Below are 18,848 nucleotides of genomic sequence, written 5' to 3'. Positions count from 1 at the left end.
CCCAATTATTCACTCACATTTAAAAAAAAAAAAAGTTCAGTTACACCTCAGCAATCGGGGAAAGTTTATTTAGTGTTTTCTCTCAGCGGTGGGTAAAAGAAAATTATTTCCCCCCCTGCTGCTGAGTGTTTTGTTTTTCCAGTGCAGAAGACTACAGTTCCAGTACAGATGCCCAGAGCAGGAGTGTTTTCTCCAGAGTGCTCCACCTTCACTTTCTAATCTCCTGGTAGCAGAAAGTGTGATGTAGAGAAAAAGCTTGTGCTGCTCCATTTTTCATAGAGGAGAGTCTCAGAGGCTGCTGTGGCACTTTGAGATGAAGTGAGCAGAGTAGGACAAGCTGAGAGATCGGGGACAACAAAAATACAGCAGGATGATTGTCTTGCTCTTCCTACATGAATACAAACCACTGGTAACACAGCATGAGGAAATATAACATGCCAACCAAGGACTTTTCACTTTCTCCTCCTTATTCAAGCATGTGTATCTGAGTCCTAATACATCCCCAGAAAAACATATTCTCAGATATAATACTGATTATATTTGCCTCTATGATGTCTAATTACCAATATAGCTTTATTACAGATCGTAGATTATATATATGTTACTATAATTTGATATTTAGCACTGAATGAAGCTATAAAAATCTGTTTTTAAGAGCCCTAGTTTACCCAGAAGTTTCATCATTTTATATTTCTCTCTATAGGAAGAATCAACGCACCCCCATATTTCAGCATTATGGAACAGTCTACCTTCCATCAATTAATCATCAGTACTTTCATCTTTAATTAAACTCACTATCTTTAAAGCACGCCCCTTCACACACACCATCGCAGCGCTGCACACACAGTCACTCACACACAAAAACAAGGCAGTGCTCACAGCCTAACGGCAAATGTTCAATGTTATACACATGTGGGCATACAAATGCACACACACACACACACACACACACACACAGGGGCACTGTAGTCCAAGCTGTTAACTGCTGACAACAAGGAAAAAGAGTTATATCCGCTCTGATTCCTTCACACACGTCAGTCCCACTCAGTAAGAGAAATGAGACAAGCGAGCAAAACAGACAGATGAAATACCCTCTGTTATTTACCTTCTGTACATCTGCACACACACACACACACACACACACACACACACACACACACACACACACACACACACACAAACTGGACTACAAAAACGGGGGAATCCATTTATAAATCACTTCTTATATGTTATGGTTATTATGAATTTAAAAGTAGACACTGTGTGGATTTCTGAGGTGCTCAGACAAAATATACTGTATGTCTTGATTAATATATACAAGACACATATTGTACATATATTATTGTAAATTACTCCAAAACATGTTAAACAGTGAAACAGTTTAGAAGTAACAGTCATTATTTTTGTACATGACTCAGCTGTGATGTTAATATTTGTCTTTTATTCCATCATCAACGTCTTTATCTCTGATTCAACACATCAGACTGTGTGTTCTGTGAGATTCAAGTGATTAAGACCTTTTTTGATGAATCCAGAATTTCACATATTACAGTAAATGTTTACATAGTGAAGATTTTAGTCACTGCAGTGGTTTCCTGGGTATTAAAGGATGGGTTCACAATTTTTCTAGTGTGTCTTAAAACAACAGTCAGGTGTCCATATGAACACTGAAAGAGGTTTTCCTTGCTGTAATCATTCCTCCTGATCATACTGGCTATTGCAAGATCCCCTCAAAATGTGCTTTCAATGTAAGTGATGGAGGCCAAAATCCAACAGTGTGTCCACACAGTCATTTTGTGCAAAAATGCATTTAAAAGTTAATGTGAAGCTTATATGAGGCTTCAGCAGTCTGAGTTAGTCATATCAAGTGGATATTTGCCACATTTACAGTCTTTTTAGCATCAAATTCCCTCTTTAGTGCCAAAGTCCCTTTGAGGGACTTTGGCACTAAAAAGACTGTAACATTGAAAGATATTGACTTGATTTGACTAACTTGAATGGCTGAAGCTTCATATTAGCTTCAGATAAACTTTTAAATTCATTTTTGCACTGAAGGATTATATTCACACTCACATTGTAAGTGCTTTATGAAGGGATCTTCTAATGGTCAGTATGAACAGGAGGAATGATTATAGCAAGAAAAACCATCTGAGTGTTCATGACAGACTTGAAGAAATGCGAACCCGTCCTTGAGTGCTGTTTTGGAGATTGTCTATAAGTCTTTTGACTTATAGACACTGGAGAGTGGACAAAGCTTTTTTATTTATTCTCTGATCATGATACTGCAGCATCCAACTTGTACACTCAAATAAAATACAAATCCAATTTTTGTATGAGATTCCAGTTTCTAGCTGCAGAGTTGCTACTCAGTACCATATAGACATGTGAGCTCACAATATTATTATAGTACAACGCAACTATTTGTGAATCTTTGCCTAAAAAAACATTCATCATGATAATTTCTCTGCAGCTTGGTGCCTCTGATGTGCATTCAAAGCCATGTTGACCAACATAGAAGCTAATTTTCATATTAAAACTTAGGCAAATATTGTTAAAGGCCCTGCACAGTACAGATGTGTCCACTTATTCCACTTATTCTGGCTGATTAGATCTCTGCTCAGGTTGAGTTTAGGTGACAGCTACACCTCACCTGGGAATTACATGGAGTCTCCGAAGACTTTGTACTAATAAGAATGACAAAGGTCTAATATAAGCTAACAGAGGGACATGACAGTCAACCACAGTCCGTACATGTCCACACAATAGGCCTTTGTCATTGACATTGTGACATATCAAAAGCAGAAGTGTAAATTATGAAAATAATCATGGTTGAATTCCAGGTACTTTGGTTTCAACGTCCTGGTATTGTTCATGCTGGCTCACTGTCATACTGTCATAACTTATTGGGACACTTAAATAGATGAATGTGTTTTACCTGCCAGGACAAGTCCAAACATCTGCTGTGAAAAGGGCGTATCCAGAAAAGACATCTAACCAGCTGTACAGCTGAAAACACCTATACAGGTGTACTGTAGGTGACTTTAAAGTCACAGTATCACTTCTCTCAAGTATCATCGGTTTTAGCTTCAGAGACTTTGATGTTCACTATATAATTGTACCGTATACTTGTAAAAAATGTGATTTTTGAGGGCATTCATTTAAGCCTTAATATTTGGCTTTACTGATAAGTCCTGTTAAACACATGCACACACACACACACACACACACGAAATACAACCACAAATACATCACACCATCACTGGACAGCAGGAAGTCCCTGTATTACAGACATTATTGAAGCAAGAGGAGGAAGGATTTTTTTTTTCTGATTATTGATTACAATTTGCATATATTATGTTTTATCTTGACATTTTTATATGTTTAATCTTGTCTAATTTTATGTTCGTCTTTTACATTGGCAAAGAGAGCTGAATGCGTTACAACCTGAGATAACTGACACACATGGTGTTCAACATGGCACAAATGCTGCAGTGTTCCTGTTGTTAGATTAGTCAACATTTATTCTCTATTTGCTCTTGTTTCTCTTAAAATGTATGTATAATCTAGTTTTAAAAACAACACAAAATAAACAACTAAACAAAAACAAATCCCTTGAAATAAAAATGTATGACTGAACATGTTTGAAAGCTGCTGTCCTAAACAGCATGAGTTAGATGTTAGAAATCACACTGAAGGAAAGAAGCGTACAGCTATGAAATTATTACTGTAAGTGATAAATTAAATCAGATCTGATGTCTAATGGTTCACTGCTGCTACTCCACATTATTTCATCATCACAGCTGTCTGTTGCCACACCAGCCGCCCTAAACCCTCAGAGTGCAGAGGTGTGGGTGGAGAAGTAAGCCTGTGTGTGTGTGTGTGCGTGTGTGTGTGTGTGTGTGTGTGTGTATGCTTGAAAATCTCAAATCTTCATATAAACAAAGGATTAGATTTCATAAATATCAGCAACAACAACTGTGCACACACACACACACACACACACAGAGTACACTGAACAGTGGGCTTTAAAGAAGCCCCTTCAACCCTAAGCTAAGCCGAGAAACATCACTCAGCATTAGTCAGTAATACTTCTCTCTTATCAGTTCGTCCCTCTTTCTTTTTTTTTTTTTGCAGCGCTTTCATTTTAATGCATCTTTCAGCTCTGCTCTGCTTGCTCCTCAGTTCCTCGACCTTCTATTGCTCTTCATCACTTGCTAATATTAAAACTGTCATCAGTTTGCTGGTTTAAGGACACATGTAGAAAGATTTCAATTCTGTTCTGGGGTCAGGATTAATTTATACTAAGCTAATATTCAAAGATTTAGTTCATATTTATATTAACTAAAGCTTGAATGGCTTATATGTGGCGACACATACAGACAAACATCAAAACACTGTAAACTGCTACAGCTACTTTGTATTTTTCATTTTGTTCTCAACAAATGATGCTTGTGAACACTGCAGTTCTCTCTTACAGGATGAGTTTGTTGGGAATATCCATATCTCCTTCACACACAGGCAGTCACATCATGCCTGTCCAGCATTGTCACTCTGTTAGCGTGCCAGTGGGAGCTGCTGTTGTCCAGTTGTAGGAAAATGTTTCATGGACTTCCAGCCTCTGTTGTATGATGTTCCTCCAGGCTACTGCCCCCCTCTCCTGCACAGCCTGCATAGACAGAGTGACAGTGAGGTTGTCGTTCTTTTAAACTTTTAAGACATCGTCAGCACTTAAAGCAGTAGCCACTTTACATCAGGCAACAGCACACTCATGATGTACTGGTGAGTGATTAGAAGGAGAGAAAAAAGGAGGATAACAGTGTGATCAACAATGAAGACCTCTGAGGTGGCTGAAGGGATAAATGCTTCATGAATAAAATGTGTCTCTTAAAGAAATCCTTGTGTTTCAAACACAAATTATCATCCTTTATTACTGTGTTAAGTAAAAATTTAATAGCTGCCACACAAGAAAGTGTGAGTGCTGGTGAGCTTTGTGGAGAGAAATATGGAGAAAGTCTCCATCTGGTGGGAGGTCAGAGGTACCAGCACTCTGGCAAACAGGGAAAACTCAATAAGTGAAGATAGTTCAAAATTATCTGACAGTTGTCCTTCAGTCAAAATGAACACACTTTTTTGCAGGCGAGTCAGGCACAGTTCAGCATTTTTAACAGCTTGTAACAGTAAGGATGGCCACAGAAACGCAAAGACAGCATTAAAATCTGACTTATATGCAGCTGGAAAGTCATTTTGGCAAAAGACAAGCATTGCAGCAACTGGGAAATTTTCCATTACGACCTTGGAGAAGACTACTTACTGATAAACATGCACAGAGCAGCAATAAAAACAGCTGCATCACTATAATGTTGCAGTGTCCATAGGTGTAATATTGCCCTCAAGTGGACCAATCATGTCACTGCAGAAGACGACTAAAGAGAAACAGCATTATTTGCTGCTAAGTGTCCCATACAAACAGCAACCATCACCATACAAGTGACAGCAACCATTTAGCAGTCGGCACAGTGGCTTCAAAACAGACATTTTGTCACATTATTAAAACACCACAGTCAGACTTTCAGTTCAAAACACAGTCTGGCTGTGCAGGATGTTGAGAAAACAAAATGGAGGATTATCAGTTTCATCTGATTTTCAGTAAACTCACCTCTTCGCTTGCTTCAGTTTGTTCACATTAGAAATGCTTTGTCTAGTAGACACATATGTATGGTTTTTGCCTTCATACATAGCTTTGCAAAAGGTCAGTTAACAAATCTATTGTTAAGGTGCCTTGACTAAACAGCCAGTGATTTAAAATCTGTACAATATAAAGGCAATGTCACTAACATACCCATCTTTAAGAGATTATTTTTTCTTGTTATTTACATAATAATTTAAACAGTCAAACAAATTTCTCTTTAATTAAAAAATAAGATTTTTTACGAAGTAATATGCAGCTGAAGCAGTGGCTCCTAATATTTGTTGTTTGCTATGTTCTCCAATGAAGAACTAATGGAAAACACACACTGTACATTTTACTGAGGTGATTGGCAGACAAAAATTTAAAGACCGTCGCTCCTGTTAGCATCAATGTGGAATTTGACCTCAGACTATTTCTATAACATTTTGTCTCTTTATACATTCAAACCATATTGATGACTTGTCCTTTATGAATCCCAGCACATTTTCTTTCTATATTTTTTCAAAGAGGACAATAGAAACAAACATTCATTTTGTATTTGCTGTGGTCATACTTATGTTTGAGGCCTTTCATGAATGACAGCTCCTTGTACTCATTTGATGTTGATTGCCCAGTAAACTCAGTGATTGGAAACTCCTTTCCACCATATCAGTCAGCTGATCACTGTCTTTTATTCTGAAGGTCAGATATGCATAAGTATTTAAAATAAAAAAATGACATCGGAGTTGTGAATGCTTTCCCTTTTATTCCTTCACAGCTTTCACAGCAGCCCCAGGATTAACAATCAGATTATGACCTCAGGTCCGAGTTTTTTTTTCTTTTTCTTTATTGAGTACATGAATGAACATGAGGTTCATACTTGTGAACAAAATGCCAGCTGGATTCACAAACACATGAGAAATAGAAAGAAACTTAAATAAAATACAAATAAAACAATACACTCATTAACAGTGTTTACAGCCTTCTTATTAGTGAAGGATTTAATGGTTGTAAGTACAGCTCACATTCTTTATGAGAAACTGAGAAGAGGTTTTTTGTTGGCAAAGTTACATGAATGAAAATAAAACAGATAAATAAAAGATTGATGATGTAACCTTGTTTCTATTTTTTTTCTGTTGTTACTTTAAACCCCAAACAGAACATGTTTACACAATGACACAAAAGCAGCCATAAATGTAACATTGATAAACATAGAAACCTCTTGCCACAGTCTTTTAGTGTAGTAACAATGCCAAAATAAATGAGGAACAGTTTCAGGATGTGCTGAGAAAAATGAATAAGATACATCAATATCATTCTTAAACTTAAATTCTTAAAATGTTTTACAGGGTAGAATTTGTTTATAAACCTTATGGACACCTCCTCTGTGTCACTGGTGATGAGATATTTGTGAGGCCATGTATGTCACAAAATTATTCCAGTAGATGGCGACATGTATAATAGAAATAGTCTCTATCTTCTTGACATGAGGAACGTGCAGCTCTATTATCATTTTTAGATGGTACAGAACACACAAGCAGTGTCAATAGGGCGATGTAATGAGATATCAGTAGGATAAGGAGAGCATAGGACCCCCAAAAAGCTAGAAACAGCCCTGTTCCCATCAAACGAATTCTTTAAAAAGATACTGTTTTTGTATAAAATGTCACCATTGTTCCAAATATAATAACGTTGAAAGGTAAATTGTGCTTGTAGATAATTGCCCATGACGATAAAGCTTGTTTGTGAGATTCTGATAATTTAATTGGAATCTTATAATTACACATAAGTAAGAATCGTTTCTCAGAAATTGTTTTATGTAATTAATCTTAAAAGTATAATTCAATGTAGAAAAATGTGAGAAATCCAAACCACCATTTTTGTATGAATTTGACACAACAGATTTTCTAATATACTGTGTCTGATTTTTCCACAGAGAGTGAAATAACAGCTTGTCAACAGTGTTGTCATCGAACTGAACTGAAGAGGCGACATAGATTCCTTCAGCTTTAGACAGCAGTGCACAACCTCAATGAGCGATCTCTTTTAAGCCACAAGTTGAATTTTGTTTTAGCTTTGTCAATCATCAGGTTGAAATTTAGAGAAACTCTGTCCTATTGATTTTTTGGATAATATGATCCCTAAATATGTGATTTTATCTTTAACAGGTATGACTGCAAGGTATGCTTCAACACAATTTTTAAAGCGTAACTTACATTTGGAAAACATATGACAGAATGCAGCTGCACGCGTACTGACAAAAACTAGAAAAAGAGATCTTATTTCTCCCATTTTAGCTTCACTGCATTGGCTTCCTGTAAAATCCAGAATAGAATTTAAAATCCTTCTCCTAACCTACAAAGCAGGCACCATCATATCTTAAAGAGCTCATATTACCCTATTACCCCACAAGAACACTGCACTCCCTGAATGCAGATTTACTTGTGGTTCCTAGAGTCTCCAAAAGTAGAATGGGAGACAGCCTTCAACTATCAGGCTCTGCTACTGTGGAACCATCTTCTATGTATAAGAGAAGGCTTAAAACTTTCCTTTTTGATAAAGCTTATAGTTAGGGCTGGCCAGGCTCGCCTTGGATCAGCCCTTAGTTATGCTGCTATAGGTCTAAAGTGCCAGGGGACTTCCCATGATGCACTGAGCTCCTCTCTCCTCCTCTCCATCTGTATGTATTCATGTACTATTAATGCATGTTACTAACTTGGCTTCTTCCCCCGAGTTTTTGTGCTTTCTCGTCTCGCAGGAAACTCCAGAATCTGAGGGATGATGGCGTGGTCCTGCGGGTGTCGTGCCTTGACACCTTCTCTGGCTATTATTGCTATAATTATTACTAGTCATATCTCTATTATTATTGTTGTTGTTATCATTATTATTGTTGTTATTATGCTTATCTGTGTCTCTCTCCCCCCTCCCTCCTTCTTTCTCTCTCAACCAAACCAGTCAAGGCAGATGGCCGCCCACCTAGAGCCTGGTTCTGTCTGAGGTTTCTTCCCGTTAAAGGGGAGTTTTTCATTGCTGCTGTCACCAACTGTTTGCTCATGGGGGAATTGTTGGGTCTCTCTAAATTAAAGAGTACAGTCTACACATGCTCTATGTGAAAAGTGCCCTCAGATAACTTTGATTTGATTTGATTTGATTGATTTGGTGCTATGTATATAAAATTGAATTGAATTGAATTGAATATGTAAAGCATACCTTCAGAATAAAGATGTGTCGTCACTCCAGCTCACATGAAACAGGAAACCCTTGTCGGAAGGCTTCAGGAAGGCTTTTTCATCCTAACTCTTATAATAATAATAATAATAATAATAATAATAATAATAATAATAATAATAATAATTTCTGTGTATTATGTTGTGTATCCTATGTTATTGATACTGTAACACTTTGAGTTTCACTATGAATGAAAAGAGTGGTACAAATTAAATGTATTATTATTATTGTTGTTGTTGTTGTTGTTGTTATTATTATTATTATTATTACGTTACTCTGCCTCACCGAGACTGTAGGGCGTGTTCTGACGTCAGCGCGTACTAACAGCGTAGCATCGTGGTCGTGCCTGCCCTTCACATCCGTCCACATCCCGCTCGGCTCGACTCCCAAGCGCAGCAGCAACGATGGCCCTGCTCAAGTCCAACAAGGTGTTTCAATGTCTGGGGAACATCACTCCGTCCCTTGGAGCTCTGTCCACCCGGAACAGGTAAACTACGACGATACGCTCATACCTGACGGTTACAGATAACGGATAGAGATCATAGATTAGATATACAGTTGTTGTAGAAACGTGCAGTCACGTTAGTGTTTTTACAGCCAACGTTAGCTTGACTGCCAGTTATTTTAAGGGTAACATCAACGGTTCTGTCAGACATCAAATATACCTTGAAGCGTCTTTACTCGGACAATGATTTATCTGTACTAGCTTGTTAGCTAACAGGGGTCAAATGGTCTCAATAGGCCCCGATATGCTTCCTGAGTTTCGCTGCCTTTGAAGCCCACATTTAGGTCTCTCTCAACATTTTTATCACTCAGTGACCTCGCAGGTCAGCACCTGCTGTGCCGGACATCCTCTTTGAATTGAACTAAGCTGACCTTTGATTGTATCTTCGTGTTGCTATCCCTCACTAATGCGTGCTGCTGATGAAAGTCACGTTGGTGTGTCACCAGTATTAGTCACCGGTTAATATTAGAGATTAACGGTTAAAATACGTGTTGCACGTTAAGAATAAATGTATTATAAAAACATATCGCCCAGGATGAATAACATTTTGCCCGGTTTTTAGTGTTTTAAAGGCAACTTTCTGAATCAATTTCCATTATAGCTTCCGTTGTCAAATCCCACGCACAGTTTGAGCCAAGCGACTTGTCGTAGTTTGTGAAACCGTACGAGTTGATTGGTTGTCGTCATCCGGCGTTGATCGTTGATTGGCTCCTTTCTAGCGGCGCAGCTGAGACAGGCGCCGGTGTCCTTTCAGGGTGTAGTTGGAGGGCAAACTCGTCTAATTCCACAGATGAGCTCTTTTTGCGCTAAATATTTCATCGTGTAGCTTTCGTACCACGTAGACCAGAAGTAGCAGCTAGATTTAGTCGGTCTCTTTGAAGCGAGATATTCAGTCTCTGCTTCTATCTCCGCAGTTGTAACGTAACGTTTCGTTTTTCTATCCGATGCTATCGTGTTTCTGTCTGTGTGGGTGTGTTTAAAAAAACATGAACGCTGCTTAAACCCATTTTCAGATTTGTTGAACCTTTTATTTTACTTATGAAAACACAAAAAAGGGTGATTTCACTGACATTTCTCCATCCAGACCACATTAGACCAGGTCTAGATCAAAAACCACTATACTTAGACTTGTCAAAGCTTAATGATAATAATCTGGAACTTTGTTTTAATGAGTCTCTGGGGTCTCCTTGGTAATTTAGTCCAGATTTGACAAGTCTTAAGTATAGTGGTTTTTGATCTGGACCTGGTCTAATGTGGTCTGGATGGGTGAAATTGCCTTTTTTTCAGTTCTCACAAATAAAATAAAGGTTTCACAAATCTGAAACTGTGTTTGAATGACTCTCTAGAGCGTTCTTGTTAATGTAGTTCAGGTTTGATAGGTGTAAGTATAGTGGTTTTTGAACTAGACCTGATCTAATGTGGTCTGGAGGGAGAAATATCAGTGAAATGGCCCCCCTTTTTTTTGTTTTCATAAGCAAAATAAAGGTTTCACAAACCTGAAAGTGGGTGTAAACAGGGTCAAGGCTGCTAAATATCAATATTTACCGTATGTTTCCCTTAACTTTCCCCATAACTAAATTAGAAACTACCTTCAGCATCATGGTCTGGTTTCAAACAATAAATAAACTACAATAGGTTGTTTTTGTTTTTTTTGTTTTTTTACAACCTCTTGTAGTCGGACCTTTGTATTAAACAATAGACGTTAGTATCAAAAGCAGTTAATGGGAGGTCTATTGATCTTTGGTCTATTGATCTCTGATAACTTGCCAGTCACTGATGTTTATATAAACGCTGAAGTTCAAAGGTTCTTGTGCAAGAACACTGCAGGCCCAAATAGATTGTTTGTTGCTGTTGTGATGGGTAGTTGTTGAAAATAAAGACATCCTAGCCTTAATCGTCAGAAGTATACCGTTTATTTCTGCCCACTGATTGACAAATCAACCCCCAATTGTATTAAAGCTATATGTGCAGGACTGGACTCAGCACATACCATTTTTCCAACCAGTTAATACTCCTTAAATGATCATGAATTAAAAATATAATATTTGTCAGTGAATGTAGTCGCTATTTAATATCTTATTTTTATATAATCAGTAGGAGATTGGAGACTGTTGCCCTTTGCAAAGCATTCGGTCCTAAATTTAGCTACAAAATTTAGAGGCTTTACAAAGTAGAGGAAACCTGAGACAATATATGAGCAGCAGTGTGGTGAAGGTTGCAACTACGCCCACTTATCTAGCTGATTTGTACAAAATGTATCAGTTTTATTAATATAAAACAGAAGAAAAGATTCCAGTTGTTATTTTAGGAATAATTCACTATGACAAAGTAGACAAATAGCCAATAGTAATGTATCCAACAGTGCACTGATTTCTAACACCCGCATACTGTATCTGCTAGTGTTGCTATGTAGTTCTCAATTTGCAGTTGGATTTGATATTGTAAAAAAAAATGAAATATCTTGAGTGGAAGAATAATAGTTTATTTTTGAATGCACAACATGCCCGGATGATTTTGTCTTTTGGTTTTCTGAATACTACACACTGAGGAAGACACTACCTGAAACATCTGTGCAGCATGTTTCTTTTGCATTCAGAAAAAACAGAAGTGTTAACTTTATGGCAGTTTTATGATAAGTGGATAGGATAGAGTGAGAGATATGGAGTCAGATGGATAATTTAGAATTTTCTGCTCTGGCTTTAAATAAAGTTTTGTTTAGATGTGTGATTTGTCGTTTTCTTGGTTAGACAAGTGAACTTGTAGTACTTGACGTTCCTTTCTCGTGTGCACACATGCTTATATTGTTATATATCATGGTATGTTGTACATAGCAAGTGTCCTTAATCCATTTACACAGTCTGCACCACTGATATGTGCATGATTAGCTTTAAGGCTGTAAGACTGAGGTCAAGAGTCAGGGTGCATGACCTTTTAACAGTTGATATGCAGCTTACATCTGTTGCTGCTTATAAAGCTTTCTCACAGTTGTTTCTTTGTGTAGGTATATTCTTTTTCTTGTTACAAAGAATATTTCTATTTTCACCACTCAGTACTTTCCAAAATAATAGTAGTAGATTTGTTCATTAGAATATTTTAGCATTTCCTAAACAGTGAATTAGTGAATGATAAAGAGTGCTTGTACAGCACAAGACATTTTAAGACTGTGTAAAGACAAGTTTGACATGATATTAGATTTAGATCCTGTAAGGAAAACATGTTAAAGTCTTCAGTATGTAAGCTAATGATTAATCATTCAGGAGTAATTTGTAATACTAGACAAATATGAATAAAACTAATAGATAAAAAAAGAAGGCCAGATCAGTGAAAGTAAAAACAAATATTACTAAAAGCACAAGTAAAGTAAACAAAAATAGTAGTAAATTAAATTACCATGCTTGCTTTAAATAATTTTTCCTCATTCATTTTCATATGTTTCTTACTATAAAGTACAATATTCAGTGTTTTTATCATGGTGGGAGTAGAGACTGAGTGAATAAAGGGGGTGATTTTTAGAAACCGTGTTTGTTTTACGCATAGATTATCTGTTACTCTTGTTTTTGGACTCTGGACCTTCTGAATGGATTATGATGTTTGTTTCATGAAACTTGTTGCCCACTGAGCATTGATCATGTGTCTCTACGTCAGTGTCGTATCCTAAGGTCACATGATTAGTTAAGCTCAAGCATTAAGTCCACAGTGGTCGCATGGCTAATACGGCCGTTACCGTAGTGTGACCAGTGTCACATAAGGCCACGAAAACTTAAGAAGTTGCACATTTCATGACCTTGTTAGGATATGTTAGTGTTCCCGTCCATGAAGGGAATTGTTGTTTTTCACAGATGAACTCTTGTCAGTGACCTCTTGACTCTCTTCAGTGTTTACGGTCCCTTCCACATCCATATTCATCTGCTTTGGTGTCTTTGCAGCTCATGGTGGGGTGGAGTTCAGATGGGTCCCCCCGATCCCATCCTGGGGGTGACTGAGGCCTTTAAGAGGGACACCAACCCCAAGAAGATGAACCTGGGTGTGGGAGCCTACAGGGATGACCAGGGCAAGCCCTACGTGCTCAGCTGTGTCCGCAAGGTAGAGCTGCACCCAAGCCCATGTTTTTCTAATGTCACACACATGCAATTCAAAAGTTACTCTTCACCTGAGGGAAGGAAACAGTCATATCATCTAGTTTTAATTTCTGATATGGAACTGAAAGATAACGATAGAGTTGCATCATTGTACTGTGTGTGCACTGAGGGAGTTGACATGCTTTACATTTTCACTGGGTGTTAGAAGAGTTAAAAGGTTGTTGCTGGTTAGGGTTTTTCTCTGCTTTGTCAACCTGAGCTCAGCTCCTTTAGTGCTCTGCAACATCAGCATTTTTGGGGTTTAACACACTTGTCAATAATTAGGAGAATTTCTCCTGAATCACTACGAGAAAGTGTGTGTAAGTTTATACATAGTTTGGAATACCAAACAAGGAAATTACTATAGTTGTGTCTTATCCACGTTGATTTTCATATCTTCCTTCTAGGCGGAGGCTTTGATTTCAGCAAAACAGCTGGATAAGGAGTACCTTCCTATCGGTGGTTTGGGGGATTTTTCCAAGGCCTGCGCCCAGCTCGCACTTGGTGCTGATAATGAGGTCTTGAAGAGTGGCAGGGTAAGCCGGGGTGTGACAATTCAACCTAAAGAAAATTCAAATAGGTTCTGAGGTGTTTAAGTCCAAATGAGTGCAGCATTTTTGTTCTCCCAACAGAGCATCACCGTCCAGACCATCTCAGGAACTGGATCTCTGCGCATTGGAGCCAACTTTTTGGTGAGCACCTCTTTTATCGGTTACTCAGCACAAACAGTTTGAGGTTAGGCTGGCTATCTCTCATTATGTCTTTTCTCTGGCGCAGGCTCGATTCCACGGAGGTCCTCATGACGTGTACCTGCCCAAGCCCTCCTGGGGAAACCACACACCCATCTTCAGAGACGCTGGCATGCAGCTCAAAGCATACCGATACTACGACCCCTCCACCTGTGGCTTTGACTTCAAAGGAGCTCTCGAGGACATCTCTGTAAGACATGAGTGAGGAATAGCTGGGGTGGGATGATAAGAACAGTTTTCAAACGTTATTATCCAAACGTCAACCTGACGGAAGGGTCTAGTTTAGTTTGGCATTTTTTTGTTGTAACTTGTGTGTATGTGTGACAGCCATGTGCCTCTGTGAGAACACTATTACTCAAGAGAGGCTGCAATACTCAACGTAATGACCTGATTGCAGTTTGACTAACCAAAACCTGTTTATCAATGTCACAGAAAATCCCAGAGCAGAGTGTGATCTTGTTGCATGCTTGCGCCCACAACCCCACTGGTGTAGACCCCAAACCTGAGCAGTGGAAAGAGATTGCTGCCATCGCAAAGGTGAGTGTTCATCATCCCATTAAAGATCTGTGAAATGTTTGGAGCTACATTTTGATTACATGTCGGTACACTTTTTCCTCTTTATCTCAACATCAGAAAGTCTTTCACAGTTCAAAAGCCACAGCTGATAACTGTTGTACTGTAGCTGCCTCTTATCAGTTGAAACTTTAGTAACTGCTTGTCTCTTGTCTGTTTCCCTCTCCTGTGTCACCCCCGCCCCCCCCCCCCCTTTATTTTTCCCACCCTGTAGAAGAGGAACCTGCTCGTGTTCTTTGACATGGCTTACCAGGGCTTCGCCAGCGGAGACATCGATCGTGATGCCTGGGCTGTGCGCTACTTCATCGAACAGGGCCACAACATCGTGCTGTCCCAGTCCTTTGCAAAGAACATGGGTCTCTATGGTCAGTCACAATGCAGTGCAGCCATTTCTTAAATAATAAAGATTACATTCAGACAACAGCACAGATATGACTAAAAACACGTGAATCCACCTTTAGACTTCATTACTACTCTACAAACATTGTAGTTTAAGATAAATTTATCAGGGACTGGGATGACTGATAAGGTGAAGCCTGTGTTTTACCACCACCCAGTGGTAAAGCCTAGTATGTGAACATGGTCTTATTCAAATATGCATTCATACTTTTAACACACTGAATATAATTGTACTAAAATTAAAAATTAGTTACTTTCAACTTTGCTGGTGTGAACAGCTACTCCTATGGAGTTGACTATCATGATCATTAAAAATCTTAAAGCAGTTATGCTACCAGTATGTAGTCATAATGGAGTGGGTGTTGTTGCGAGGTGAAATCAGTTTTTGCAGATTATCACAGGTTCCCATTGCCAGCCTGTTTCACAAACGCTTTTCAGACTCGCTGTAAATCAGTTTGTTTCACTCTCAATGTTCATTTTGATATTCACAGGTGAGCGTGTGGGAGGCTTCACTGTGGTGTGTAAGGATGCAGATGAGGCAAAGAGAGTGGAGTCTCAACTGAAGATCCTCATCAGACCCATTTACTCCAACCCACCGATGAATGGCGCCAGAATTGCTACTACTATTCTCAACACACCAGAACTGCGCTCCATGTGGTAAGAGCCTATAGATGATAATACACTCATAACCCAAACCAAACATGTTTTCGATTCATGTAAAAACAGATGAGCTACACATCTCCATCTTTTCATATGCACCTCACTGTTTTATACCCTGCTTACACTTCTGCCTTCTCATTTGTGTTTCTCAGGCTGGAGGAGGTTCACGGTATGGCCAACCGCATCATCAAGATGAGAGAACAGCTGGTGGCCGGTCTGAAAAAGGAGGGCTCCAGCCACAACTGGCAGCATGTCATTGACCAGATCGGGATGTTCTGCTTCACAGGCCTCAAACCCGAACAGGTACACACACACACACACCAACACACATACACACACACTTCAGTGCCCTTCTAAAATAAAACCAGCTTTATAAAGATCAAAATCATCTTAAGATTATAAAAATAGCACTATCAAAAAAAACACACAACTTGTAAAAAAGTTCTTGAAACAAAGAAAAAATGAAAACTAGCTGTCATTTAAAGGTAAATTTAGAAGTCTGACTCACTGCATTAAACTTTACATTAAACAACATTCACATTAAAACTTAATTGTTAGTGTTGGGAATAATTATAAATCAGTATTTGACCCATAAAATTTGTTTGATCAAGATTTTATTATATTCTTACACAGTCCTATTAATCCTTGACATTATGTTCATCATAGAGTTTGTGTTGTAGCTCTCATTACATTAAACACTCTTAACCTTGTAATTAGTGTTGAGCAGAATTAACTATCTGGCTGTTATCTTTTTCTTTATCAACATCTCTCAAAGAACGTTTATGCAAATAAAAAGTTAATCATTCATCAAGGTGTCACAAATTGAACTGAAGGAGGAAATGATGTTGTTAATGCTTGTCAATTGACACAGTGATTAAACAAAGTTGTGTGTTAGAGTCACAGTACTTTCCTCCATCATTAATCTTAATCTGTAGATAAGTGTTGAACCCATTGAGATACAATGAAGGAACAAAGCTTTATGCGAATGTTCCCACAGCTTTATAGTTGTTGAGGTACTGTCATGTGGATTTTTAGTTGGGTATAATCATTGTTTTTTGTATTGTTTTTTTCACTGCAGGTTGAACGCCTGACAAAGGAGTTTTCCGTGTACATGACCAAGGATGGCAGAATTTCCATGGCAGGCGTGTCCTCTGGGAACGTTGGATATCTGGCACACGGCATCCACGCCGTCACCAAGTAGAGCGGATTCTGCTGGGAGAGCTACAAAATCAAAGCAGCAGTGTCTAAGAGGAGCTCTATGCATCACTTGGTCTCCGTCTGCTCCATTCCACCTCTAGAAAAAAAGCTCGATATTTAGTTAGACATGTTCTTGATCGGAAATCATCATGACTTTGTCCCAGTTGGAACGATTGCTGCTGTTAAAAAATGGTTTAGTTTCCTGTTATCTTTTCAAAAACATCTCACTGAACAGGCTCCCCTGCCAAATTGTTAAATGTTTTCTCCCTCTACTGACTGAGCTGATGTCTCATCTTTGCTTATTTATTATGTGGAAAAAAAAACAAAAAAAACCGTCAGCTGCTCTTTATCTGCTGTGGGCCGACTCACTATAAAACATACAGGAACCAACACCGGGCTAATGTTAGACTGTGCATTAGTTTTAAGTGCAAGTTGAGATCTCTGTCGCTATGTGAAAGCTTGTAGAAAATGTGAGTTCTTCTTTTCTTCTTAATTTAATTGATGGAGTTGTAGCACTTTATATGCAGCGAGGCACTGTTTTGAGTTTCAAGATTAGGCTGGCACTTATCATTGGGCTTTACTATAATAAGAGGCATTTGTCAGTCAGGTAATCAATTCATCAGGCTTATCTGTCGGTCATCTGAACTAATCAATCATTCAGTAATTTCTCTGTATTATCTCTGTTAGGAATTTCCTGTCAATCTCTCTTGTGTTCAACAGTTTTTCATGAGTTGTGACTCTTTTTTTTTTTTTTGCTTTCAATCCTGTTGCTCGCAGAGCAGCAGTTTCTCAGTCAGTCCTTTTAACTCCTGACACAAACAACACAATAAACTCAATACAGAGAAGTGATCAATATGTTGTATGAATTCCACCATGGAGAATTCTTTTCATATTCTACTGTAGGCCCAAATCAAATGTCCCATTATTTTATTTTCGTAATGGAGGCTTTGTATTTGATATCAGTACCAATGTCTCAGTGTGGGCTTATTAAAGATGAGTGGGGCACCTGATTGGGGCGCACACTGGACGATTCTTGAAAGCACACGCTGCTCGAGACGGGAACTCGGGCATCATGGTTCAATGTATGAGTCTGTTTAACATTAAGACTGTGAGGCACTGATGGCATTTGGAAATGTGCTCTGATCATATTTCTGGAACTTCACCTCCATGTTCTGCATTCTGAATAAATAATGGATCATTGGTCATGTACGTATTGAACAAACAATAAATCATTATAGAGTAATGATCTGTTCTTGTTTATTTGTGTTTTCTGTTCTTTTTCCTCCTGATGTGATCAGTTAACGTCTTATTTACTCAAAGTCATGGTTTATTTTTCTCATCACATAATTACTGCAATTTGAGTATAGTTCAACATGGAGATATTGTAATGTTTTTCTTATCTTAAAACCTACTGTAGGTGTACTAGAGGTGTTGATGAGGATAAATATTATCCACAGATCTCAGTCAAGTCCTCTAGAGGGTGTCTGGACACACTGCATAGCCAGATTAACCCGCTAAGGGCCCCAAGCACTAGTGAGCTGTGGGCCCTTAGATTCTGACACAGAGGCAGTAAGAATAAGTAAAAAATGAGGCAATGATTTTAAGGCAACCATCATTTCAGCTTATATTGTTTGTTAGTGGTGCATTATATTCATGTTCCCAAATGAATTAGCAATTAATCACATTATTACCATCTGATTAACACACTGAATCTGGGGCTTTAAGGGGCCTCAAATGTCTGGGGCCATTGT

General features: G+C 38.4%; 1 protein-coding gene and 1 long non-coding RNA gene across 3 annotated transcripts; one reads left to right on the top strand and one right to left on the bottom strand.

Moving 5' to 3' along the window:
• Positions 1-120: 120 nt before the first annotated feature.
• LOC121899969 lies at positions 121-9,269 on the bottom strand. Of its 2 annotated transcripts, XR_006096841.1 has the most exons (3): positions 9,182-9,269; positions 4,476-4,666; positions 121-337 (listed from the first exon to the last, which is right to left on the bottom strand). It is a non-coding gene; the product is annotated as an uncharacterized LOC121899969 (long non-coding RNA). The 2 variants fall into 2 exon arrangements; XR_006096840.1 differs by lacking the exon at positions 121-337 and having other exon boundaries at positions 3,353-4,666.
• Positions 9,226-18,340, top strand: got2b (glutamic-oxaloacetic transaminase 2b, mitochondrial). Its single transcript, XM_042415757.1, has 10 exons — positions 9,226-9,383; positions 13,328-13,484; positions 13,927-14,055; positions 14,152-14,211; positions 14,297-14,458; positions 14,701-14,805; positions 15,056-15,206; positions 15,732-15,897; positions 16,053-16,203; positions 16,979-18,340. The coding sequence occupies exons 1-10, from the start codon at positions 9,301-9,303 to the stop codon at positions 17,099-17,101; spliced, it is 1,287 nt and encodes a 428-aa protein (XP_042271691.1). The 5' UTR covers positions 9,226-9,300; the 3' UTR covers positions 17,102-18,340.
• Positions 18,341-18,848: the final 508 nt, after the last annotated feature.

The sequence above is a fragment of the Thunnus maccoyii genome, chromosome 1, assembly GCF_910596095.1.
Source record: "Thunnus maccoyii chromosome 1, fThuMac1.1, whole genome shotgun sequence".
Taxonomy (NCBI): domain Eukaryota; kingdom Metazoa; phylum Chordata; class Actinopteri; order Scombriformes; family Scombridae; genus Thunnus; species Thunnus maccoyii.
This window is presented reverse-complemented; position numbering and strand designations above follow the sequence as displayed.

What these genes read in the sequence shown, in the direction of transcription:
- got2b (XM_042415757.1), top strand. Translation starts at nt 9,301, where the DNA reads ATGGCCCTGCTCAAGTCCAACAAGGTGTTTCAATGTCTGGGGAACATC. An exon ending in GCTCTGTCCACCCGGAACAG is followed by an intron (nt 9,384 to 13,327) that starts GTAAACTACGAC and finishes GTGTCTTTGCAG; the next exon opens with CTCATGGTGGGGTGGAGTTC. An exon ending in TGCTCAGCTGTGTCCGCAAG is followed by an intron (nt 13,485 to 13,926) that starts GTAGAGCTGCAC and finishes TCTTCCTTCTAG; the next exon opens with GCGGAGGCTTTGATTTCAGC.